Source organism: Channa argus, chromosome 8, assembly GCF_033026475.1.
Source record: "Channa argus isolate prfri chromosome 8, Channa argus male v1.0, whole genome shotgun sequence".
NCBI lineage: Eukaryota > Metazoa > Chordata > Actinopteri > Anabantiformes > Channidae > Channa > Channa argus.
Genome location: NC_090204.1, coordinates 13,471,899 through 13,499,348, shown reverse-complemented (window position 1 = coordinate 13,499,348; position 27,450 = coordinate 13,471,899). Strand labels below are relative to the sequence as shown.

At 39.1% G+C, this 27,450-nt stretch overlaps 1 protein-coding gene across 3 annotated transcripts; it reads right to left on the bottom strand.

The window, feature by feature from the left end:
- Positions 1-324: 324 nt before the first annotated feature.
- xxylt1 (xyloside xylosyltransferase 1) lies at positions 325-27,357 on the bottom strand. Of its 3 annotated transcripts, none has more exons than XM_067513900.1 (6): positions 27,207-27,357; positions 26,834-26,960; positions 25,609-26,247; positions 17,937-18,084; positions 10,001-10,133; positions 325-1,332 (listed from the first exon to the last, which is right to left on the bottom strand). In XM_067513900.1, exons 3-6 carry the CDS (start codon positions 26,143-26,145, stop codon positions 936-938), a joined length of 1,215 nt encoding a protein of 404 aa, XP_067370001.1. In that variant the 5' UTR covers positions 26,146-26,247; positions 26,834-26,960; positions 27,207-27,357; the 3' UTR covers positions 325-935. The 3 variants fall into 3 exon arrangements, with proteins under 3 accessions (XP_067370001.1, XP_067370003.1, XP_067370000.1); XM_067513902.1 differs by having other exon boundaries at positions 27,044-27,334; XM_067513899.1 differs by lacking the exon at positions 26,834-26,960 and having other exon boundaries at positions 27,207-27,355.
- Between the last annotated feature and the right edge of the window lie 93 nt (positions 27,358-27,450).

Sequence of the window (27,450 nt, the reverse complement as noted above, 5' to 3'; positions counted from 1 at the left end):
TGAGGAGATGGAGAGAAGTAGAAAAGGTATGAGACGCTTGTTTATAACAGATTTGGCAACCCTTTAGTTTTTTTAATGCGTCAGGAATTAGAGCTTTAACTACTGTGTTTTTCATCATCCATTCACTTTCAGTTTTCCTAATGGATCATGTTGCCTACAAGTTGCCAGAAAACAGTACAGCTGATGTCTTCAACACTCCAAAATTCATTATTAAAATAGCTGCAGAATAATGTTCTATTGATTGATACATTTTTTACCCAGTACAGACACATTTGCAGAATAGACCTAGTAGGTTACACCACTTTGTATGATGAATAGTGGTCATTTAGATTCTCCTCAAAACAAGCATTTATTGAAATGAATACAAATGAACAATCAAAAAGAAAAACGACTTAACACTGACAGACATTGTAAGATACATTCATAGTGACATTAGCCTTGTAATGAACTTAAACTAAACTTATCAGTTGTCCAGCATGGAGCCGCACTGGGGCAATCACATCCATGCAAAAACCTGTGTTTGATAGATTACTTTTTCATTTAAACTGTATTAAGTTGTTTACCTTGTAATTGTTGTTTTTAACAAAACATGATTTTAACTGCTTCAAAGTGTCTTGGTGTCTCATAAACCTTTAAATTAATGGATTTGTAACTCAAACTGAACTTCAGTTCATATTTTATGTTTTTATAATCTCTACCTGAATAAACACCCCCCACTAATGCAGTCCCTTGCACTGCTAAAATGCAGGGTTGTTTTTGGCCTGAACACCCACTTCCTCTAAAATTAAACACCATGTGTGGGAATGCCCTTCAATCGCCTATTTACTAGTGACTACAAATACAGTAGTCATAAGAGAAACAGGTACAAAAGTCTCTTCAGGAAAGTGGATGTGACAGACTTTTTTGCAGTTCCAACTTTGAAAGCACTATATACGTCAGTCCTCTGGAATGGGAGAGTTACAGTTTCCATGGTAGATATAGACTGGTCCATCACAGTGATAATACAGCTGAAACACATCTCCGTAGCCATGGTCCCTCCACCAGGTGCACAGCTGTCTGTTCCAGCCACAGGCCAGGGTATAGAATAGCTCAGGATGCTCCATGCCGATCATGGTAAAGAAGTCCTGGTCACCCAGATGGCCTCTAAAGCGATACTGGTCCGCCAATTTGGCAACATTGCTGGGTTCTAAAAGCTTGTTGTAGAGAGGTGATGCCCTCATTGCTGCTAGGTCCAATAACATCACACCACTGTTGAATCCTGGGAGGCCATCAGGGGGAGGTTCACCTACTCTGGTCTGAGGGTTCTCTTTACGATACTGCCAGAAGGTGTGTCTGCAGACAGAAAAGGTAAAAACAGGAAAAACATGAGTTTATCAACCACCAGAAAAAAAGTTCTGGTGAAGTAAACCGTGCAAGGCAGAATTTGCTTCATTTCAAGGCTGATGTAGTTGCCTGTGAGCTTCCTTCTGTGTGTTTATTGTGAGCTAAGTCTAGTGGTGACTGAAGAACAATTTAGTCAGTAAAGTCATAAAAAACAAAAATCTGAGTCAGTAATTGTGAGATGCAGAGGCACAGATGTCAGGTGTAAAGCACAATGACACATTTTTTAGGCTATTAAAAGTACTTATCTCTGAACTGAGAGCTGTACATTCATAAGTGAGAGGCGGCTGTGTTTCGATCATTTGCTGAACAAACAAGGCTGTAGCCAAAAACAGGAAGCGCCTTGGCCCAGGACTATCAGAGCATGTTGGTGGGCCAGAGGCTTGTGCCAACTCAGCACCCCGTTCTGCCAAAATACCAAGTAGCTAAATGACATACAGAGCTTCATTCAACAAACATTTGTTACACAGATTTGATGTGTGTAGACACAGGTAAGACGTTGTGTGGGAGTATATTTTCTCCTAGGCAGAGGTTTCTAATAGCTGTGCTTTTAGATAGTCGGTAGTATTTATTTAATATTATGTAAACACAGTGTAAAGAAGGGTCACTATTTTTTGGCACACCTGACTATTTCTGTAAATCTACCAAGTGCTCCTGTTGTACTTATAGGTCGGCATGTCCTGAAATATCTCAGATGAGCAAAATACAACTTATTCTGCTGTCATTATTTATTGTAATAAAACAATCACATTTTTCCACCTCTACAATAGCAGTAGTAAGAATACCAAAGAGGGAAGGGTGATTTGACTAAAGCTGGGGTGTTCCTAATGTCTTCAGAAAAATATGTCCTTTCTGAATTGAGTTAGTGTATGTGCTTTTCCTCTTGTCTCACTGAGACAAGAGGAAAAATTCTACATGTTTTATTTCTTTCTTTGTTCATGTTCTTGTTTTGTTTATAGTATTGTCGAGTCTACAGAGACCATTTGTTTCTGGTCTGTGCATGTTCTATTTTTGTTTGTTGGGTGGTGGTTGAAGTGTAGTACAAAAGGCTCTTTCCCGCATTCTGACTAGCAGCTTGTGCAATCATGTTTCATTTCTACTTAAAATGAAGATGCATGGGAATGTACTGTTTCACACATGTGTACATGTGCAAACTCTTGACAGAATGGAGATTATTTTTTAGTACTGACCAGTAGATTAAGTTTTAATATGTTGGATTATCATATGAGGACAGGAGACAGAGCTGTTGCAGTGCAGTCAATTTTATCAAAAATACAAAATTAGCATTTTCATCACATTAATAAATTGGTGACGTTCACAGTCACAGAGTTAATCGTGTGCTGGTAAATTGTGTAAAATAATTATGCTTCTAATTGGAGAGGGTACCTCTCTGTCTTTCAGTGGAGCAGTGGATTCACATTTCCCTGTGTCATGCTTTGATATTATTACTGACCTACATTCAGCATCCATAGCTTGTCCACACACTTTAATGCAGTCTGGTTGTTTGGCAGCTGGAGACTTGTCGCCCCTCTGGAACGTTTATAATTTTAATAAAAACTCTGGTTCTACATGCCCAGATACACATTCAGGGTGAGCGTGGTCAGTAGGGGAACATGTACAGACATTTTAATCCTTTGGTTTTGACTTAATAATTTACTAAGTGAACATATTTACTTTAGTATCATGATGCTATAATATACAACCAGGACCATCTTGTATAAAAGATAAACAAATGTTGAGAGGATAGACAAATTCATTGTTCTTAATTAGTGTTTCATAAAACATCATTTAATGTTTGAAAATTAAATGAATAAATTCAGAAATTACAAACTTTTACTATGGAATGGATAAGGGGAGTTATCACTATATCAAAGTTTGGAAGATGGAAGTAAAACATATCCACCCAAGTTAGTTTGACATTAAATAGGACTCGAACATAACAGAACGAGGACTGTGGATCAGTTTGCAGCCAGTGTGAACATGGTGATCAATTCTAGCCATCAATAATGCTTTAATTTTGCAAAAGGACATGTGAGCATCAACTATAGACAATGTGAACATTTGATTTAAGTGTAGTTTTAGTTTCTGAAAAAACAATGTTTTAACATTAAAAGAGGTAAATTAATATTTCAGCTGTGCAAATTCCAAGAAGATTATTGTGAGTCTCGAGTTTATGACAAATGTAGGAAGTGTACCTATTTGCAGCCATGATGCAGTCATTTACGTCAAATAAAAACTAAGTCTGGACAACTTGGCCACATTTAATCTTGGCTGTTTTAAGTTTGTCTGTCTCTGCATCTAGTGTCTCTATGCACCCCGAGAAAATGTTTCTGTGACTAAATAAAACGCATAAAATCCATCTTTCATCTTAACGGCTTATCCTGTTAAGGGTTATGGGCTGCTGGAGCCAGTCCCAGTTGTCATTTGGTAAAAGAAGCGGCAAATCCTGGATAGGTCTCCAGTCTGTCACATAACTGCCACAAAGACATACAGGACAGACAACCGTTCACACTCACATTCACACCTACGGGCAATATAGTCACCAATTGTAACATACATGTCTTTGAACTGTGGGAGGACGCCAGAGTACCCAGAGGAAACTCATGCAAGCATGGGGAGAACATGCAGAGCCCACGAAGAAAGGCTATAGCCATCAGGTGCTGTAAATTCAAACCAGGACCTTCTACTGTAGCTGTAAGGTGGCAGCGCTAACCACTCCACTTCCCTGCTGCCTACCTCAGCATAAAAACTCATGAAAATATTTCCAAACAGAGACATTTAGGAACTATTAACACATAACCTGCAGATTTAATTCAGAAATGCCTGCGTTTACAATGGCCAGCTTAAATACACCCTTCTCATATACTGGACTGTGGTGATGAGCACAAAAAAAAAAATTAATAAAAATAACACACATGCATAGTACCTTTGCTTTTTAGAAGTTGTGAAATTTGAGTGACATGTATAGAATTGCAGCTCTGTTTTTATCACAGTGACTTTAGTTGTTTATGTCCCTTATAACTTGCAAACCAGATTCAAAGTAGACATATAACCTTTTGCTGTGGCTTAGTTATGAGAGCTTCTTCTCCTGCTCATCCACTTCACAGCTTTGTCTCCTGACTCCAATTGCCACTGCCAGCCTTTCAAGTGAAGTGTCTCTCACTCGCAAAAGTATGATAAGAATTAGCAGGTGACAGGGACATTTTGTGCTGCAGTCCCATCTGAATGTGCCAAATGTGTCTTCCACTTTGTTAACAGGCTGCTCTCTGAAAGCTGTGTAAAACACTTGCTGACAGAGGGAGCCTGATTCTGGGGTACACAATGGGGTACACAAATGAAATGAAACAAATGAAATGTCTAGTCAGTTTTCATCACGTAGTAGTTTGCCAAGATAAACAAGCAATATTAAAAATTCCAAAAATGATGGAAAAAGGGAGGCTTCAAACAAGAGAGCCTGAGATTCCAAGTCTACAAAACCTTGTACTGATGTTACAGTGAGACTGTGACATAGTTCACAATGCTATGACGCATAACCACTGCAGAAATAAATCTTTTATTTCATCTTAGAGCATTAAATGGGAATGTAGAGTGGATAACACATTGGAGACTGAGTACAGAAAGCTAAGTAGAGAGACTTACTCCTGACTAAGGCCTCTTATTGTGTGTGTTTGTGGCACTGACTGTGACACTTATGTAAGTGGGTCTTGTCTCCTGGGTTTAAAAACATTATTAATGCAGCTGTAGGAAAAGACATGGGGCATTTTTCCAGAAACAAACTTTCAGTGGCAGGATGTGCTCTGAATGTGTGACTGGTGGGAGGATGCCTTCCCCTGCATAATGCTCTGTCCATTAGCACTAAAACAGAGTGGGAGCTGAGAGCCCTCTCCACTCAACACAGGAAAAACACTCTAGTGGAGAGGATGCATTCAATGTCTTGCTAATACAAAGTTTCAAAATTAAAATATTGCACGTTCCATTGGCCACTGGCTAATGGCTGATACAGTAAGCCATGCTGTAGTGTGAACAAGCTGGTAGTAGATATCTTTCTTAAATGTTTACTCTGGCTGAATTATCTTCTTAGAAAAAATCTGCACCTGTATCTTTCTCCAGTGAATTAACATCTGTGATGTCTTTACTCTAAAGTGTAACACAGACTACTGTCATGAAGCATAAAGTAAATCTCACCTTCAACTACCTCTTCTGACACACTCTCTCCCTTTCCAACATATCTTTGACACATTTGCTTTTGCAATAAATATGTTGGGAAAAGCAAATCAATTGTTTTTGCTTATCAGCAATTGATTTTGTTCCTCCTAACAATTTAGTCCTCAAATATAATATACTGCAAGCCCCACTTTTTTCTAATTAACATTTTAGAAAGAAAACAAAAGTTAGATCTTGTTAGCAAAGAGGGCCAAATGACATATGCACGTCAGTACAGTTGATGCCATACCACCTGCTCAGTCAGTACTATTTTCATTTTCAACCAAACACATGTAGACCACTTTTGACTTGGTGAAGAGCAATATCCTTGAGAATCCCAGTGAAATGAAATCACCTCTGTCAATTGTTTGTTTTTGTTTTTTTAAATAAGAGAAAGATCCAGAAGAAAAAACAATTGCTGGTCCTGGAATATAGCTAGAAACCCAAATGCTATGGGGAATGACGACATCACAAAGGCGAATGGAAAGGAAAAAAATGTGTAAACACACTATTGAGTCTGTCATTTTTTTTCTGTGTTTTCAAGTAAAAATATTCAAAAGAAAATAAATGAAAGTCCTCAAATATGCTGGTTTACAGGGTCCTTTATGACACTCTCTGAACTCTAGCACACAGACATCCCGCTGCTCTACCAAGAATAGTGGTTTGTGTTACAGTTTTGGTGACTTCCCTCAAATTTCGTCCACAGAAGCTGTTTATGCTTCTTAGTATGAGCTTCTGCTATGTTATAAATCAAAGCATCCAGGAACACAGCAACAAAATTAGCCAGGAATTCCCAGTGTTAGTAAAACGGTAGTGGGGCTGAGATAGAGATCTGTTTGGAGAACAACTGCCAACTGGAGTCTGGCAGGAAAAAAAAGTCTTCGTTCCTAAAACTGATTCTGCAGAAACTTAACAACACCGATGTTTAAATTTATACAAACTGAGGTTAAAACACCTGTACGTGTGCACGCACACACACACACACACACGTACACAAATCTCAGGGCTACTTAAATTGCCCGTAGGTGTGAACACCTACACACTTACAATTATTTATCTAATTAATTTTATATTTTTCTAGGTTTTGTTCAATCAAATGGTTGTTAGAAAAAACAAACAAACAAACAAACAAAAAAGAATATTAGGCATATTTGAGCAAAGAATTATGATCAAATGGTCAATACTTTGAGAAATAACTGCATGTCAAATCCTTCTACTCATCAAAACTGACAAAAAAGACAAACCAAAAAAATGATTTTCTAAGAAATTCATCTGTCTATACCTATCTTGAAAAGAGAGATTGATCTATAAGAAATAGCCAATGAATTAAAGATTTACTGTAAAAGGTGTGGATTATAGTCTCCAAATGCAAGTGCAAGTGCACATCTGCTCAAGACAACAGGTAGCGAGAGACATAAATTAAATAAGACAGGTACTTACAAGCTGTCAGCTGGCCTCACAGGAAGGATTGCCAAGGAAAAAAAAACCTTAGGTTGGCATATTGGAAGAAGAGGTTGCAGGCCAATTTGCATTGTGTGCAAGGCATCCTCAATCAGCATGGAAACCACTCCATTCAATGATGGATTGGGGAGAACTTCATTTTTCAGCAAGACAATGACCCCATGCATTCTTCCTGGTTGTGTAAAAATTATCTGAAGAAGAATGTAGCTGCTTGACCACTCTTAGGGGTGGCTTGGCAAGCTCAATCACCAGATCTGAACCCCATTGAGCTGCTGTGGGAGAAGATAGACTGAACCTCAACTGCCCAACCTAAATAGCTGTGAAACTGAGCAGTAGAACACCACTGATTTGTCAGGGAGTCTTTGGAGAGTTTTGTGATCCATTTACAACTATTTAATAGAAGAAAACCAACAAACATATTCTCAGAAGTTCATGTGTTAAACAAGCTCTAAAGAAGGGCCGCTTGACCACCAATATGATGGGGTAGCTGTATGAAACACATAATTGACTGTGAATAAAGAAATGCATTTTGTTGTAATAAAACGTAATTCCTCTCACTGTTAAATTAGAGCTCCAACAACGGTAAGTCACTGACGTGGGGATCTGCAAAAAATTAACCTGCAGGTATCTCAAATTACTTTACTTACTTTAATAATGTCATTTTACACTTTTCAAAGTTTTTAGACTAAAAATTTAATTTTAAATTGTCGGACAGATTATTCACTAATACAGTGCTAGTTGATAGCTCATAAAAATCGCATATACAGATACTAATAAAATAACGGTACAAATAAGTACAACATTTAAATGGCCCCATGACAAAATGTGCAACCTATTATGCTCACTTGGTCTGTTCTGATTCACACACAGACTTTGAAATCCCAGAGGAAGCCACCTGGCTGTGTGTTTATCCCAGCAAGCAGCTGCTACATGAAACCCTTCTACCTGCCCTTGTCTCATGTAATCTTGCTATCTTATACACATACACGCACTCATGCAGACAGTGAAGTCCTGTTTTGAGGCTGTGCCTCAGTGAAATACAGCAAAATATTGTAATCTAAACAGACGAGGCGTGTTTGTCTTACTATCTTGCAGAGGTATGGAAAAATCAATCTGAGAAACAAAGAGCTTAGAAGTTAGAGTGCTTATGTTTGACTGCAGACACACATACACAACTGATGTTATAAACTAGTTATAAACTATTTTTTTTTGCCCTTTCGGCTTATCCCGTGAGTTCAGGGTCGCCACAGCGGACATTGTCCGCATGTTGATTTGGTTTTTATGCCGGATGCCCTTCCTGACACAACCCTCCCCAATTTCTACCGGGCTTTGACCGGCACTGCACAGCTGGGGATGGGAATGGGCTGTTAGCGGTTCAGTGTCTTGCCCAGAGGCACGTCGACATATAGCAGGGACCGGGGATTGAACGACTGACCCTGTGGTCCATGGACGACTGCGTAAACCAGATTAAAGGTCAATCTGGGGAAATAAAACTGAACAGCCTCCGAATAACCTGTGATATTTGTTGCAATAATTCCACCTCATAGCTCGCTTTTTATGCACATTGCTAAACTATGAGGATGTTAACAATGATAAAAACAATGGTCTGAGAATGCAAAGAATTGTTCCTTTTACACCGGTTATGATGATGAGTTAGGATGAGAGGAAGCAAGAGTAAAGTATCTAGCCATGCAATAGTCAAGGGGATCGAACCTTTCAGTAGCTCTCCAGCAACACTCACATCTTGCTTCTAGTCTAGATTTCTAGTTAAGCCACACAGAGCTATCACTAGGTGCAATAACCTGAAGCCAATGTGGATTCAATAACTTTACTTTATTGATGTGATGCTCCGGCTGAACCAGACATATGCTAATATAGTCAGTCAGGGGAGCTTATTTGGATCCAGTAAGCGTGCTGCCATAGTTTAAAAGTATAAAGGAAAAGCAGATTTTTTTCCCACCACACTGGTATTATAAAAGAGACAGTAGAAGGACTGGAAAAGAAGAAACCTTTTCCTGATAAGAGCCATCTCTTTGCTTATATCGTGACGATTCCTCAATTATTTGTCTAGCATGTAGGTTTTAAAATATTATAATAAAACATCACATCATTAAGTCAGTTTCATACAATATTGCAAGTAAACTGAGATAGACTGGGGACCTGTCCAGGTGTACCCTGCCTCTCGCCCTATGACAGCTGAGATAGGCTGAGATTGAAATTCTTTAAAAAAAACATGCTATTAACAAATAACAGACAAAATATTTCTGGTGTCAATTACCAATTCAATGTCTGACGAACAATGGGCCAGGAATAATGTTCTTCATTCCATATTTTATAAATCTTTTCGCCCTTGATCTCATCTTTGCAAGTAAATGTCTTGACACTAGGTGTACACTTGGAATCTCAATCTGACATGTAATAGTAAAGCAATAGTCTGGCTAAGCTAATTGTGTTTTAAAATTCAGACAAATAGGGGCCTTCAAACATATGTCTAAATATGAGCAAAAATGTTGCTTACCATAAATGAATGAATCATCCAATTCACCGTCTGAAAATGACCTGTGTCCAGATCCACTAAACTGTTTATTTTGATTAAGTATAGTGGTCTATATTACTAGAAATATGTGTTAACGAGTTGAGAAATGCTGAACAGTTTATGTAGTTTATTAGCCAATACATCAATGGCTTACAGCGGAACGTGTTCAGCACATTGATTTGGCATGCGTTTTACATCGGATGCCCTTCCAGCCACAACCCCTCCAATTTTTTTTGTAATCCGGGCTCAGGACCAGCACCAAGGTGGCCTTTGGTGGCTGGGTGATGCCACACCTAGTGGGCTGGGATTCGAACCATGCACTACCACTTACCCACCAGGCCAGCAAAAACTGTGCTACATTGCAACAGATGTCACATTAAATAGGTGTTTAACATTTGCCAGGTAATAGTCGGCACATACCTGTAGACTGGCTGCATCTCTCTGGTGATGCCTATGACTGCTCCTGGAGGAAACTTATCAAATTCTTGGAAGAGGTCCTTAATGTTGGTTTTGTATTTCAGATCAAGGTCAAGCTGAATTATGCGTGTGAGACCTGAAACAAGAAAAGACCATTGAAAAAATCATCACATGCATAACACAAGTGGCAACTGTTCAATCAATAGCAAACATAAGTCAATTTCTAAAACAATTAATGAATTAACTGTGCATGTAGGCAGGATTTCTCTGACCACCAGGACGTCATGAAGTGACTGCCTGCCTGTCTAATCACGTCTGAGGGTCCCCTCCAGTAATACAGAATTATAGGACCAGAGACTTTGAAAGGCTTTACACATTAATGTTTGTTATCCAGCTTTGACTTTTGCTTTGTGCAATGCTAACATTTACCTAAACACAGACCATCAATCTCTCCATATATAAATTATAGGAAAATGTAAAGGTGAGCATATTATAAACACACAAAGTCTGTGTTTGACAGCTGTGAGCACACATACAGTAAATGATTAACAGAGTATCTTGTTGTTTGTGGACAAAATCTTAATAGTAACCAGGATATTCAGGCCCTCATTGTTTCAGCTTCCTATGTTTTGCTGGTTGGCATAGTAATAAAAGGATGGGAAATAATTCCCTGTAATCACTGAACTGGTGACAAACACTTCCTATGTCAGCCTTGAAAGGTATAGTCAGGTGAAAATCATCAAACTGCACCATATTCAAGTCAAGTTGCAGGTTTACATGTCTCATTATATTGAGTAAAAATAATAGAAGGGAAGCCTAATGGGTGAAACATTACTGACATTTTGTTATTTTTTGGAAAAACAAATCATGAACTAGGCCTCAACAAAGCCATCTGACATCCACTATAATAAATGGCTGGATTAGAAATGTGTGCTAAAAGATGGTGTTGAAACAAGTAACAAAAAAGAAGACTCAGCAATATGGCAACGTGTTTTTCAAGCTCTTCAAACAAGGAAGTTGCCATCACAATGGCTTCATGTACTGTGCCAACAGAGAGGGGTATAGATGAGTAATCTCTGAGTGGTCAGCACTGTTTGTTTGTACTGACAGGCTTAACTTGTGGGAGTAAACCAGGAAGAGAGTCTTAAATTGTTACAACATTGTGATGTAATGGGTTTGATGTTGGATTAGCAAGTGAACACAAAGCCTTCTGGAGGTCAAAGCGGGGTTGGTCAGTATAGACTGTTTATATATCAGAGCCTATTTTTCGATTAAACTGTAACAATGGCACACAATGTTGTGTATTAGCCTGTTTGATGTCCAATGATAATGGTGCAGGGGACTGAGGCATGCACATCAATTAATGGCGGCCATTGCGTTCATACTTGAGCATACACTGCTTTCGTAAGGCCAATGTTTCCAAAAATTGTTTTGCAGTGCAATTTATTATTTCAGGTGGTTTTGTTGTGGGTTGTTGCAGTGCATTTCTTCAGTTCAGGTGGTTGTGTTGCGGCTTTATAGCGCGTTTGTTGTGTCCTTCAATTGGCTGAGTTGGGTCTTTTGGGCTGTGTTGTGAAAATTACCATAATCAATGGAAGAATTTTTTAAAAATATGATCATGACCTCGGTTTTGTTAAAATAAAGGCAAATCAAACCAAAAAGAAATTTTTAATTTTATTTTTCTTTTGCTTAAAAGTGCTAGCAACAGTATGATTTTAATTTTTAAATACGTAGGCTGGCTATTTTTTTTTTTGGTCCTTTCATCTTATCCCGTGAGTTCAGGATTGCCACGTGGTGATCATGACTCTGGCTTGTGTTCTGGTTTTGTAGGTTTTCACTGGGGGAAAGAAAAAAAACATATTTTTGAAAGAGTAGATTTTACATATTATATATGTATTTGCAACACTGGCTGTTGAATAAAAGAAAAAGATTGAATAAAATGTTGAAATAAGTCTTGGTCAACTGCATGTGAGTGTTGTAAATTTATTGCAGGAATATGTTGTTAGGATCACTTATGGCTTGCCTGAGGCTCTGGGCAGACCAACAAGTCTTGACACAGTCACAGCAACAAAATAACAGAGATGTTATTATCTAACATTGCATTTTATTCTGAAAGAAAGTAGGTCAACCTCATTAAACCCTAATGTCAGTCGGGATGTGAGCACTTATAGTTTATTTGTAGGTAAGTATTTTTTCTGCCTTTATCACAATTCAAAGGAAAGCACCCCGCTTTATTCTCACTTGAAAAACATTTCTTATTCTTATTATGCTCCCATGCACCCCCAAACTGACATGCTTACAGCTGCTAGAAAGAAAGAAAAACAACTTCCTCCTAGACCACAAATAGAAGCTAAAACAAGTTAAATTCTGAGTACTTTTCTGGTTATTGTATTTGTAAATTTATATTTTATTTTTCTTTTTTCTTGTGAATGAGACACAGCAGCGTAGTTATAATGACTAGGCTACACTGGGACAACAAGTCTACAAAGACTTTCAAAACAGCATTGACTGCACTCTAAGTGGTTCATTACAATTATTTAAATTTTAATAAATGAACTTAAAATGTAAACTTATGTTTTTTGTGTGTGTGTATTCTGACACTTAATCAAAGTAGACATTTCTATAAGTTCTTTAATTCATTAAGTGTCATTACAGATGCCTGTTTCGAAATGTCACGTGCATTTCAAAATGTGTCAAACAGCAATGGTGTGTCGACACAGGAGGCTCATCAGAATGATTTTTCAGTTGTCCACCTCATGACTCATATTGTAATGCATATAGCTCTCTACACAGGCATCATGGTTTATATTTAACTCAAGCTACAAAAGCCTAACCAACACGTGACTTTATTTTTATGTTTCCTGCTAATTTAAATCTATTTTATGTCACTGATTGCAGGTATTACGTATTGGGCTCCAAGGGCTGGCTAAACAAATGCTGACCTAGGCTCAACACTGTGCTTGAACTCATCCTGTTTGGACACAGAATGGGCACTAAAACGGCTCCTGCTATCACAACAGAGTTTATGCACACACGGTCAAGTAAACTGATGTTCGGGCCAGTGAAATGTGTAAAGTAGTTACCCAATCTGGAAGGTGAAAAATAAATGACTCCAGCATTTCCCAAACATTGATTTATGTGAGTCACATGGCCACAAATTATTGAAAATTGTTTTTCTTTGTAGAGCTGCATGCAGTGTGATCTTGAAGGGTCTGTGATCTCGAATTTCAGTTGAACCAGAGACTGCGTCATTTTATTTTTCATTTGATGCAGCAGCTCCTCAAAAGTGGACCGATGTTAACTCCACCAACACTTAAAAACTTTTCTGTTATTCATTTCATTTTCAATCTTTCATGCTTTACTATAACAATGTAGTATTTCTTTTTATTGTATTCCTTCTTATTAAAAAAAATACAGATAAAAATAACTAAAAGATACAATGTTGTAACTTTTTTTTTTACTTTTAAAACTTAGTTATTTTTAAAAAATAATTAAGAAAAGTAGACGTTATATATTATTACCTGTCAGCTCTAAGTTTTTTAATGTTAATAAAATATAATAACAGTCAAAATCCCAGTTTATTAATAGGCCTACATTGTCTATTTCGGCCAACATGTTTGACTATTGGGCAAGTACAACATCTCAGCTACTTGTCTAAAAAGCTTAATTACAAGCATTATACATAACATGTGGGTAATACAGTGTTTATAGTTTTCAAAAAAATACTTGCAATTCAATTTGAGCACTGATACGCTTTTGTTACCAATGAACATTTTCAACAAGACTCTGTTGAAAGACTGACGTTTTTGTGCACCGAAAACATGACCATAAATAATTGTTGTTATGGATTCAGTTTTCTTCCACGTCTGTTTGAGTAAACATTGAGTAGAAAAGAAACAGGGAGATGCTCAAGAACTTTTACATCGTACAGCTCAGGGGTTCATTAAACACAATCGGGTGAAGGTGGAAGAATTTTCCCTTTTTGTCAAGCAAAACAGAATGCGAAAGAGATTTGGCAAAGAGAGTGGGAATAACTCTGCTTGTACAGAATTTTAGTAATGATGCAGTTGTCTCAAACACAGTTTCAGTGAAGTCTGTCCTCAAGTCAATTCTTCAAATAAATTCAAGTCCACATTAGACCCAGTCGGGTTCCTGATCAACAGTATATCCAGGCAACCCTTGCTGCTCCAGTTTCTCCTGTGTTATGCCTCTAGCATACTAGTGACTAGAAGTCACGACATTTAAATTCAGGTAAAGCATGAGCCCCTCTACTGTACCCATCATGTTTGACCATGCCCTGTTAGTTTTAAATGAATAATTCCAGGGGGAAGATTTAATAACTCTGGGAAAATGTGGTGGGATGAGATGTGACTAAAGCACAAGTATATGTCGCAAGTGTTTAACTCTATTTAAAAAAGCTAATACATTATGTATTAGCTCCACTAATCTTAGACTTTCACCATATTCATCATGTCAAACTGACCAAAAGGTAGAAACCAAGAACTAATAGAAAAAAATAAAAACAAACTTTTTTTTTTTTTTTTTTTAAAAACATAAACTGCTATGTAAATCAAGCTGGCATGACAACTAACAGATCAGCTGCTATCCTCACTCCCAGGTCCCATCTTTAGCCATTTTTAGTAAACCAATCTACACATTAGCATAACCAATTGTAAGATCAAGGCTGTTAAAGAAACTCAAGTCCCAGCATGTTGAGACCTCTAGAGGGGATGCATAACATGGAACACTTCTCCACTAATAAAAAGTGTTTCTTAGAAACATTATCATTAATTACAACAGGTTTCCACTGTGCCCTTTTATTTCTCATCCTCTAAGGACTGATGGTGAAAAAATCTTCCGTCACAACTGCTTTCAACATAGTTTGTCAGTCCAAAGTCGTGTTATAAACTGTCAAATAGTTGTATAACGAATCTTGCCTGGCTCAACACTGACCACTCCCTTCACTTTCACAACCTAATTAAACTCACTGAGATAACATCTCCCAATTCACAAGTTCAAGTTTTCGCCCCTTCCACTTAAAGATGCTGTTTATTCTGTGTTTGTGGATATAACTTTAGTTTTCTATGAGTGGTAATCACAAATGATGGAGTCAGTCTGTTGCAAGGCTCATTGAATGAGGAGAGTGCTTTCAAAATACTGTGAAATTAAAGAAGTGTTGATGTCAACAAAATAACACAAGTGTAAGTTAGTGCATAAAATTAGTGTGTGCTGCACCATCTGCATTAGTCGTACCATTATCGGCAGCTTTTTAGATGATTCAGCATGTTGATTTGGCTTCTGTCCTATTGGCAAAAGAGACCGTTCTGCTTGGTTATTCAGTATAACAAATTAGCGCGTGGCAATAATGATGCCAGCACAATTTGTAACTTATCAGACATATCATTGATTAGAAGTAGCTATAAACTGTGTCGAGAGTATTGTGAAAATAGTGAACATATGCTGTTTTGTTTATCCACAGTCTAGATTCTCCCATTTCTTTTTCTCGCATGCAAGGGCAAAACTTACAATGCTACATGCTTGTCTTTGCAGTGTCTTCAAGTGGTTGTCGACCCAGACAAAATGCAACGTGAGCTGATGGAGCACGTGGTCTTCATAGACATATATGTTTTATACGTTATGTAGTCCATCTAATAACCTTCTAGCGCTTTCAGCATTCTGTCCATTTGAGACCATATGTTCATTTTAAAAATGAAGGCTTCACAACTGAGAAGAAATATGGTTTTTAGAGATTTACATATTTAAATATAAAGCTTTTTATTACCTCATATAGGCTAACTCAATACTTCATTCACTGATCAAAGTAAGAACATCTCAATGCAAACCAGCAGGAACAATAGAATTTACCCGGTGCATTAGTTTATTCATTCATCTTTTGTATTCACCCTTTTTTTTTAGCACATCCTAGCACAGTTTTGCAATAATTCCAAACAATTTAGGATATTAGCACAATCTGCAGAAGCAGCAAACCTGTACAAACCTTGGGTTATACTATAAAAAACTAATAAGTAACTTGTTTTTACTATTGGTAATTATAAACAATGCTTGCTGTCTGCTTTGAGACTCACAGACTCAAAAGTGTTTCAGAAAATGGTTACATCAAACACAGGACCCCCACATATCCGCCCCTCTATCAGTTAAGACAACCACATTATGCCCTTTCAAGATAAAAGCATTCTTTATAAAGACATGTGTGACCATTTAGGCACAGTGCAGACGTGTACACACGTGGTTGATCAATAACTATTTTGAGGGCACAACAGGAGACACTAACAGATACACAACTCCAGTATAAGTGCTGGCCATACAAAACCTTTTGTATGGTACATTTAAACTGTACTAGACAACTCTGTGCTTCACCACAAATTACTTTTCAGCACTGACAGCTGAATGACTGCAGAATATTTATTTATCATTCTTTTTGCATCAAGATATTGCTTTTTTCACAGGTTTCCAATTCTGCTTGTTAATGATATATTAACGGGCACCAATTTTAATCTTGCTTTATATAGACTTAGTTTAGGTTATAAATGTACATTCGTGCTTTTATACTTCCCTCGATTAAAATGTTTCTTTGCTTCGATTTGAAAACTCCTCCAGATGACATCCCCCAGAAGAATTTTTCTTCATTAGGAGTTTGAATGATGTCATCTGGAGGAGCTCTGGTTAAGCAAGTTGACTATAAGTACGACCTCCATAGTGTGAGCAAAGAGGCTCACACTATTAAGGCTCTTCGCAGTGATGTCATCTGGAGGCATTTTACAGCTAGAAGAGGGATGTTTAATGGCATTCAAAAGAAGCAAGTTCAGTATCAGTGAGGTGTCCTTTAATATCCTCTGTAAAGAAAATATTTTGATGTGTAATTTAAATATAGTGCTTGTCTCTAAATCTGGACAATGAATCAAGGTTTTGCCAAGTTTATAAAAATAGTAAAATTAACAACCAATGTTTGATATATTTCATCCCTTAACATATTTAAATGTTTAATTTATTATGGTTATGATAAAAACTGTCCACATTACATCTCAATGTGAACCCTGAGTATAAAAAAATGTTTAATGAAATAGCGCCTAACTCTTTATGAGACACTTTAGGTTGTGTGTATGTCTATCTCTCTTGCCCCAAAGTCTAATTTCAGCTTATCCCGTGAGTTCAGGGACGCCACAGCAGGTCATTGTCCGCATGTTGATTTGGCAAAGTTTTTACACCGGATACCCTTCCTGACGCAACCCTGCCCAATTTCTACTGGGCTTGGACCAGCATTGCACAGCTGGGGATGGGAATGGGCTGTTAGGGTTCAGTGTCTTGCCCAGAGACACTCTGACATATAGCCGGGACCAGGGATCGAACCACTGACCCTGTAGTCCATGGACGACTGCCTTTACCAAGCCCAAAGTAAAATGGTTTGGTTCATTTGAGGAGTGATGCCTCATGCTGCACACAAACTAAAGGAAACCACAACACTGCACAAATGAAGAGACTGCTGCCATCAGTAAGCAAGGGGGCAGTACTGTGGGCAACACTGACAGACCACATCCTGCCTTGCCCATTTCACAGGGCCTCTGCAGCAAACCACGTGTCTGTTAGAGGTTTGCCCATACAGCCTTCTCCAGCTGCTCATCATCCGTACCAGAATAGAGAAGTGAGTGAATTTCAAATAAGTTCTGGCAGCAACTCAAAGCAGAAGACTTTTTTTTAAGTAACATAAAGTAATAGAGTTATGGAAATGTAAAAAAAATAAAATAAACGTAATGTAGGAGGTTATTATTAGTCCAAAACTAAACTTGGGCTTTCATGGCACCTATTTGCCTTTAGACACTTCAGAAGTGATTTAATGTGACACTTGAGCCAGCGAAAGCTATTCTAAAGTAAACTACACCTGTAGTTGAATATCTGAGAAAAGAAAGTTAGCTTTTCTTACTTTTAGGCATGATGTGATGCATGGCTACAGACAGGAAGAAAATGGCATCACTGTAGTAAGCCCCAGAGCCTGCGCTGAAGTGCTTCTGCATTGCCTCCACTATTGGAAACAGCTTCTGTGTGAGAGCCACCACATCATGAAATAGCACCTGCAGGAAGATCAACACGGTTGAATAAGTCAATAAAACATTGTGATGTTTTGGCTGTAGTTTAGATCTTAGAGCTTAGTTTAGATCTTAATTAGATGACACAAGTTCACAGAGACTACCGCCATCGCTTCAGCTTCGTCAGCGCAGGTGCTGCCTTTGCATAGTCATCTTGAAAAAGCTGATCAATTCTAATGTAGCCTTCCTTTCCAAATGGCCTTCAGATTTTTCTGTCTGTTTTTAATTAGTTAGTTAGGTTTGCTTTTGCATGAAGTGAAAAATTGACAAAATTAAATCATGTAGTTGCCAAACCTGGAGGTTGTTGTAAAGTTTAGAGGTTTCAGACAAAATGGAAAATAAAGCAGCTTTGTTAAAAATTACACCCATGTGCCTCGATGGGCAGACATCATTGAATCATCCCTCAAGGAACAAGGACTTTATGTTTTGCTTACAAATTACTGCTTATCATGGATCATCAGGACAAATAAAGATTACAGTCTTTTGGACACACTGACAAGTGCCAAGAAGCTGAACAGCATATTTAAATTTATTCATAAAGTAAATACTAATTTGTTATACAAATTTGTACTTCGAATGTTTTAGCTGTCATTGTATTTGGCCAAAAAAATATTATTAGCTCATAAAAAAGGGGGGAAAAAAAGCTGCACAAAGTTGACTTGAGAGACTGGACATGTTTGGAAGTCATTGGCACATTGTGCAGCTTTTTGAAGGGATGCCAGTACTGTGCAAAATGTCCTTTTCTGACTTTTATTTAAGGACTAAAAATGTTAGGGAACAGAGGATGAAAATTAAGCCTGTACACACTTCAGTACCAAATGGTAAATATCACAAGGGAAGGCTGGACAGACATAACCTGATCTCCATAAAGAAGTGAAGATGTTGAAAATAAAAACCCTTTGCCCCTTAAACCTGAAGTGTTTTGGATTTAAATACAGGGTCCTGAGGTCTCCAAAAGCCTAACAGAAGCAAGTTATAAAGTGAGAATTATATCACAATATTCTGGTTAATTCATGTTCAGTCATTAGCACTAGTAAACACATTGCTAAATACTCCAGTATGTTGTGTGAAAAATGGTCCGCAGTAATGAGCACAGCCTCTGGGCAGTGTGATCCTGCAGGCTGTTCGTTACGAATGTCAAGTGGGTCGCTGAATTCTTGCTTAACTGCTGCCTTATCGTGCTCTTTAAAGATACAAAATTAAGTAAATAAGGCTCATGATGAGCAAACAAGGACATCAACATGTTCAAGTAAACTCAGTCACACTGCCCTTGGGGAATCCACTTCCCATCTGCAACTTTGATACAACTTTAGCAGAGTCTGAGGAGACGCCAGCTTTACTCATAACAGTGGCAGCAGAACTTTATTTCATTATTCATTATCTCAGTGAATGCAGCAGTGTGGAATGATGCCAAGAGATTTGCAAATTCACTAAGTTGACATCTTGCAGGTACTATCCAGGCACAGTCTGAACTGATTGAGAAATCAATTTTAATATTAAAATAGCAAAATTATGTGCAAGGCTTGTTTCCCTAGGCCAGTACTAGCTAGAGTCTGAGTGATACATCAGCATTACTATTTTCAGCCAGCTACTGCTTATTACAGATCAATGGGCGCAATACACCACTACGAAACTAACAGAAGAGACAGCCAGATATATCTAAATAAGATTTTTGTGAGCATTTTGTGATTTTATTTAGATGTGGAGAACAGAAAGGCAAAGATTATTTTAAAAAAGTGACCTGTCAGTGCCAAATCAGAAATGGTGTGGCATATGTTCAGCACCCTTTATTAAAAAATACAGATAATATACAGTCCAGTGCTCTGTAGTGGTTGGCCAATTAATAGGATCAATCTCAATTAAAATAAATAAAATAAATACTTTTTTTTTTTTAAAACAACCACAAAACCTCAAATGCATGCTTAGATCTTATTAAATAACTGTGATCATATTACGTAGGAGGTTGGACATTATTCATTGGAAAACTATATGCTATCCCTGTTCTGTGTCCTAGACAACTTCAATAGTTAGACTACACACAGAGCATTTATTATTATTGGGTGACTAATGCATTCAAGCAAGAAGTGAGCGATAGTCTCCGCATGCCAGTTTGGGCTGTATTTTTTGTGAAAGCTCCTCTGTAGAACAACAGATCCGATTTATATCAGTGCAACTCACTCCCACCCCAATGCACAATCACGTCAGATCAGATCAAAAAAGTATCCAGCTCACTAAATTACACACTTTAGATTTTCTCCTAGAAGATACATACTGAGTCAAAATATAAAGAGTGGAATGCATGGGAAACAAAACTAACCCACAGGCTTAAACCTGCCAAGCAGAGCAGACCTCTAACCTTCTGACTATTCCAAAGTGGGCATGGGATCCGTGTGAGTTAACAGAGATCTGAACCAGAACAGATGGTGCAGATGATGAGGTATTCTTGAGAGAAAAGGGATGGTTTTGGGGGAGGTTTGGGAAGGGATAAATAATATGAAACAAGTTAATGATCTTATGTTAAGAATATAAAAACGTAGAAACTGGGCAGAACATTTCATGCAACAGAAAGAGCATCAAAGAGGGCACATAATCCCTTTTTTTGGCAGAAATATACAGTGGGAGAGTGAGAGTGAGAGGTCAGTTTGGTGACCCAACACTGGCCCCAAGTGTTTAAGATTGAAACAACATCTACAGGCAACAGGTTTCTCTTTGAGGAGCACATGTGCATTTGGGGTAAGAGGCCAGGATACATCAGATTACCCATTTGCCAGATTTAACAGGGTCTAAAACTGCATGCATCTTAAAAATGTTATTATATAGCACTAGTACCTGTACCATTCCTTACAATCTTTCATATAGGAGGAATGGAGTAACTGATTAACAGTAACTACGAGCATTTATTTGAAGTTACTGCTGCAGAACTGGTAACACTAGTTAGTTAAGCCATAGGTTCATACACTTTTGCCACACAGAAATATGTAGGACAATCAATTTACAGACTAAATAAATGAGGAAGTGTAATTTTGTCGCTTCTTAAATAGGTTCTCTTAATCTACTTGTAGGACTTAAAAAAATTCTAAAGGGTTCACAAGCTTGCTAGCATCATGTCTGTCCGTCCTGTCAGGCTTCTCAGCTGCATTCAAATGTGGCAATTTAAAGTAGATCAGGATTAAACCCTTTCTACTTCTTACTTAAACCAAAGCATCCTACCTACCTTCCTAATCCTGTCCATCCTCGTCACTCCCAATGAAGATTGCGGCCTTTTCACCAGCTCACCGTTGTCTTTTTGTCAGTGCAACCATCTACAGGCCATTCAACATAGCTAGTCTTACAACTGTCTTGCAAATCTCTCTCCATTGTGTATCTCCACTTCTCCCGGTTCATCTGAGCCTGCTCCCTACTTTTACTACAGATTACAATGTCCTCTGTGAACATCATAGTCCATGGACTCTCAACACTCTCAATTCAACTATTTTTTATAGCTTCATGGTGTGGCTGATTAACTTTATGCCTCTACATGATGATGATGATGATGCCATGATTGAACAGAACCTAATAAACTTAAATGTTGACGTATGCAATGCTCCTTCATAGTTATCTAATCTCCTTAAACCTTATATTCCATGTGCTCCTCACATACACAATGAAGGGCTCTTGTCTGTCCCCAGATCTAAAAAAGAAGTCGGCTGGGTACAAGGTCTTTTTTTTATAGCGGCCCTTTCCTTTTGAATAAACTCGTTCCTTACGTCAGGCACTCTGACTCACTATAAGTTTTAAAATCCAAACTTAAAACACATTTTTACACAGCAAACTTCAATTTGTTCCATTTTTACAGACCACTCCAGGGTTTGTACTGGTCAATTCCTGGTTGGTGCATTGGTTTCAGTCTCAAATAATTAATTTAATTTGTAAACCCAGTTAAACAATGCAATCTATGTAGTCCTGCCTTCAAGACAACATGTACTATAAATCAATACATTTTTTAACCATCTTCTTTTATTCCTACCACATGAGAACCAGTCTGTCTGCCCTTTTTCTAGGTATGAAGAGGAGCTTGTGTTTTCCAGACAATATCTGGTGGTGGCAGGTTCTCTTCGTTTTGTTCTATATAGTTTTGTTTGTTGCTTCTTGTTGCTCATTTTCTTTTATCCCCTTTTTTTCCTCTTCCCCCAATCAATCGAGGCAGATAGCTTTCCACCCGGAGCAAAATCTATCCTCAGGGAGACATTCAATGATATAGTCTCAATCTGATGATTTTGATATACTTATACTCAGTGTTTAATTGTACAAAGTCATCCTTAAAATTCATTATATCTTAAAGTCAACAAAGGCTACCGCAAGGGGGCACAAGCCAGTGTCTTCTTGTGCCAGTCCCAAGTCTGGATAAATGCAGAGGGTTGTGGCAGGAAGGGCATCTGACGTAAAACACATGCCAAATCAAACATGCGAATCGTGACAAAGACTTCCATACCGGATCGGTCGGGGCCCGGGTTAACAACGACCGCCACCGGTGCTGTTGACCTACAGGTTACCGGTGGAAATTGGACTACTGTTGGTCGAAGACGAAGAAGAAGAGGAGGAAGGTGTGTTCGTAGGCAGAGAGAGAAGAGGAAAGCTAAGAATGTAGGACTGACAGTAGGGACTTTGAATGTTGGTACTATGACAGGGAAGGCTAGGGAGTTGATCGACATGATGCAGAGAAGGAAGGTGGACATACTGTGTGTCCAGGAGACCAGGTGGAAAGGTAGCAAGGCTAGAAGCTTAGGAGCAGGGTTTAAGTTGTTTTACCATGGGTCAGATAGGAAGAGAAATGGAGTAGGAGTTATATTGAAAGAGGATTTTGTGAGGAATGTTCTAGAGGTGAAAAGAGTATCAGACAGGTTGATGAGTCTGAAGCTGGAAGTTGAAGGGGTGATGTTCAATGTTGTGAGTGGTTATGCCCCACAGGTAGGATGTGAGTTAGAAGAGAAGGAGAAATTTTGGAGTGAGTTAGATGAAGTGATGCAGAGCATCCCCAGAGGTGAGAGAGTTGTCATTGGTGCAGATTTCAATGGGCATGTAGGTGAAGGGAACAGAGGTGATGAGACTGTTATGGGCAGGTTTGGTGTTCAGGACAGGAACGCAGAAGGTCAGATGGTGGTTGACTTTGCAAAGAGGATGGAAATGGCTGTAGTAAACACTTTCTTTCAGAAGAGGCAGGAACATAGGGTGACGTACAAGAGCGGAGGGAGAAGCACTCAGGTAGACTACATCTTGTGTAAACGTTGTAATCTGAAAGAGATCAGTGACTGTAAAGCATTGGTAGGGGAGAGTGTAGCCAGACAACACAGGATGGTGGTGTGTAAAATGATGCTGGTGGTGAGGAAGATAAGGAGGACTAAGGCAGAGCAGAGGACGAAGTGGTGGAAGTTGAAAAAGGAAGAATGTTGTGTAGTTTTCAGGGAGGAGCTGAGACAGACTCTGGGTGGTTTGGAGGTGCTTCCAGATGACTGGACTACTACAGCTAATTTGATCAGGGAGACAGGTAGGAGGGTACTCGGTGTGTCATCTGGAAAGAGGAAAGCGGACAAGGAGACTTGGTGGTGGAACGAGGAAGTTCAGGAGTGTATACAGAGAAAGAGGTTAGCTAAGAAGAAGTGGGACACTGAGAGGACTGAAGAGAGTAGACAGGAGTACAGGGAGATACAGCGTAAGGTGAAGATAGAGATGGCAAAGGCCAAACAAAGAGCATATGAGGACTTGTATGCTAGGTTGGACACTAAAGAGGGAGAGGTGGATTTGTACAGGTTGGCCAGACAAAGAGATAGAGATGGAAAGGATGTGCAGCAGGTTAGGGTGATTAAAGATAAGGATGGAAATGTATTGACAGATGCCAGGAGTGTGATGGGAAGATGGAAGGAGTACTTTGAAGAGTTGATGAACGAGGAAAATGAAAGGGAACGAAGAGTAGAAGAGGTGACTCGTGTGGAGCAGGAAGTAGCAAAGATTAGTAAGAGTGAAGTGAGGAGGACATTGAAGAGGATGAAGAGCGGAAAGGCAGTTGGTCCTGATGACATACCTGTGGAGGTATGGAAGTGTCTAGGAGAGGTGGCAGTAGAGTTTTTGACTAGTTTGTTTAACAAGATCTTGGAGAGTGAGAGGATGCCAGAGGACTGGAGGAAAAGTGTACTGGTACCAATTTTTAAGAACAAGGGAGATGTGCAGAGCTGTGGCAACTACAGAGGAATAAAGCTGATGAGTCACACAATGAAGTTGTGGGAAAGAGTAGTGGAAGCTCGGCTAAGGGCAGAGGTGAACATTTGTGAGCAGCAATATGGTTTCATGCCTAGAAAGAGTACAACAGATGCAGTATTTGCTTTGAGGACCCTGATGGAGAAGTACAGAGAGGGTCATAGGGAGTTGCATGGTGTCTTCGTAGATTTAGAAAAAGCGTATGACAGGGTGCCGAGAGAGGAGCTGTGGTATTGTATGAGGACGTCTGGAGTGGCAGAGAAGTATGTTAGAGTGGTGCAGGACATGTATGAGAGCTGTAAGACAGTGGTGGGGGGTGCTGTAGGTGTGACAGAGGAGTTCAAGGTGGAGGTGGGTCTGCATCAAGGATCGGCTTTGAGCCCCTTCTTGTTTGCTCTGGTGATGGACAGACTGACAGATGAGGTTAGACAAGAATCTCCCTGGACTATGATGTTTGCAGATGACATTGTTATTTGTAGTGAGAGCAGGGAGCAGGTGGAGGAAAATCTAGAGAGGTGGAGGTCTGCTCTGGAAAACAGAGGAATGAAGCTTAGCCGCAGCAAGACAGAATACATGTGTGTCAATGAGAGGGACCCAGGTGGAATGGTGAGGTTACAGGGAGCAGAGGTGAAGAAGGTGCAGGACTTTAAGTACTTAGGGTCAATGGTTCAGAGCAACGGTGAGTGTGGAAAAGAGGTGAAGAGGCGAGTGCAGGCAGGTGGGAACGGGTGGAGAAAAGTGTCAGGTGTGTTGTGTGATAAAAGAGTATCAGCGAGAATGAAAGGAAAAGTGTTCAAGACGGTGGTGAGACCAGCAATGTTGTTCGGCTTAGAGACAGTGGCACTGAAGAAAAGACAGGAGGCAGAGCTGGAGGTAGCAGAGCTTAAGATGTTGAGGTTCTCTTTGGGAGTGACGAGGATGGACAGGATCAGGAATGAGTACATCAGAGGGACAGCTCATGTTAGATGTTTTGGAGATAAAGTCAGAGAGGCCAGATTGAGGTGGTTTGGACATGTTCAGAGGAGAAACTGTGAATATATCGGTAGAAGGATGCTGAGGTTGGAGCTGCCAGGCAGGAGGTCTAGAGGAAGACCAAAGAGGAGATTTTTGGATGTAGTGAGGGAGGACATGAAGTTAGTTGGTGTGAGTGAAGAGGATGCAGAGGATAGAGTTAGATGGAGGCACATGATTCGCTGTGGCGACCCCTGAAAGGGAGCAGCCGAAAGGAAAAGAAGAAGATATCTTAAAGTCAACAGAGCATAATTTGTGATTTCTTACCTCATATTTAAATGTAGCATCAAGAAGAAATTCTTGAAGCATCCTCCTTCCCAGTTCTTGACTTGCCTGGTCACTCACAAAATGAAGGACCAGCACCTCTCCTTCCAAAAAGTGTCCATGGTTCGCCATAGACAACATAGCCACCCGAAACTTATCCTGCAGGCTCCGGCTCTTGTCCACCTTTGTAAACATCATGAGTGCATGATAGCGTTGGTCAACAGACACATTGCCTGCTTTCCTGAAGCTAAAACCCTCACTCTCTCCTTCTACACCCTGCTCTTCTCCTTCTTGCTCCTCAGATCCAGCTGCATGTGAGACCCTGGTGTCCACAGTCAGGTCTGCATCATTTCTGTTGGTGTTGTGGCTAGCCTGGGTCTGCTTGATCCTCTTTGTGGTGCTGGAGAAATTCTGCCTCTCAGAGCCAAAGTAGTAAAAAGCTACAACAGCAAGTGCAGCAGCCAGGAGAACTACAAACTGATAGGACCTGAATGTACTGATCCTACCCATGATTCTGGCCACCAGTCTTAGGATGCCCATATCGCCCTCTTGTCATGAGAAGGGTGATGCAAAGGGGAAAACATTCACCATTTTGTGTCCTACCAGTTCATAGTTATTTTTTTATGAGTTGCCAACACTTTCCTGTAAGAGAAAGAATGTTTTAGGCCTTGTCCTGACACTGAAACAACTTACTAAATGACTTCTTGGCACATATATTCATAAATTAATTCATTTTTTCACTCATTCTCAAAAAAACTAACAACAAAAAAGTCAAATGTTTTCATTATAAACTAAAGCTTTTCAAGTTTTTGCCTTTAGTCAATGAAAACATGCAAAGAATATGTGAATAACACCCTTTATCTATTACAGTCTAAACAAATAAATGAAAAATCAATCCACACATTAGCTGATTACAATAACTGAAATAATTAGTTGATATAATTATTAAATATTAGTTGAAACTTTCACTTAAATAATTCTTTCTAACAATAATTTTACTCAATTGAAATTTTGAATGCAGGATTGTTGGTAACAGCTCACATGTACACAACAGCTATATATTTTTACTACTTCTTCCACCGCTGGCAGGCAGTGTTTTCATACATTTCGCGCCAACGTTGCATAGTCAAGTCTCACGCTTAAAAAGATTCCCACTCCAATAGTCACCATTTACAATAAAATAAAATAAAAAGCTTAAATTAAAAAGAAAACAATCTTTTCCACTTGCCCGTCTCATGTTGTATAGTTAATGATACTCCTCTGCAGCCCCACGATGACAGCTTAGTGTGAGGATTAACGTTAGCCATACATTACTGGATCCTCGAGCTTATGAAGGAACCCATCATTAGTAACCGCTACAATGAAAATTAACGACACGGTTAACCTCCAGGGAAAGCCGTATTATCCAAATATCGGCTTAAAAAAACACTAGACAAACCTGTTGATAAGTCAACTGGCTACGAAGATACTAAATTAGCAAGCTACGACTTTGCGCCTAGATGTAAGTCTTTGACTTGCCCTCCGGTGCTATATCGGTTTACGTTGATATAAGCAAGAAGCTAAAGAATGTTTGAGTTGGTTACTGATGTTCATGTGCATACCTTTGTTTGTCTAAAACAACCACCGTATTTGTATGGCTATCTGCGTTAGCAGAAGTATAGCTAAACGTTGCAGAAACCACTAACGTTAGCAAGAAGCAACCTCGCAGCACCAATCATGTGACACGCCCGTAACCACTCCCACTACGCGTCAGCCGTATTGCGAGCCGCGTTGCCTTCGGGTGTTTGTCGAGAATATGATAATGTGTGCGCCATGAAAGAGGCTTGTACAGAAACGACAGATAGA

What these genes read in the sequence shown, in the direction of transcription:
- xxylt1 (XM_067513900.1), bottom strand. Translation starts at nt 26,145, where the DNA reads ATGGGCATCCTAAGACTGGTGGCCAGAATCATGGGTAGGATCAGTACA. An exon ending in ATGCTACATTTAAATATGAG is followed by an intron (nt 18,085 to 25,608) that starts GTAAGAAATCAC and finishes ATCTTCCTGCAG; the next exon opens with GTGCTATTTCATGATGTGGT. An exon ending in GCATCACATCATGCCTAAAA is followed by an intron (nt 10,134 to 17,936) that starts GTAAGAAAAGCT and finishes TTCTTGTTTCAG; the next exon opens with GTCTCACACGCATAATTCAG.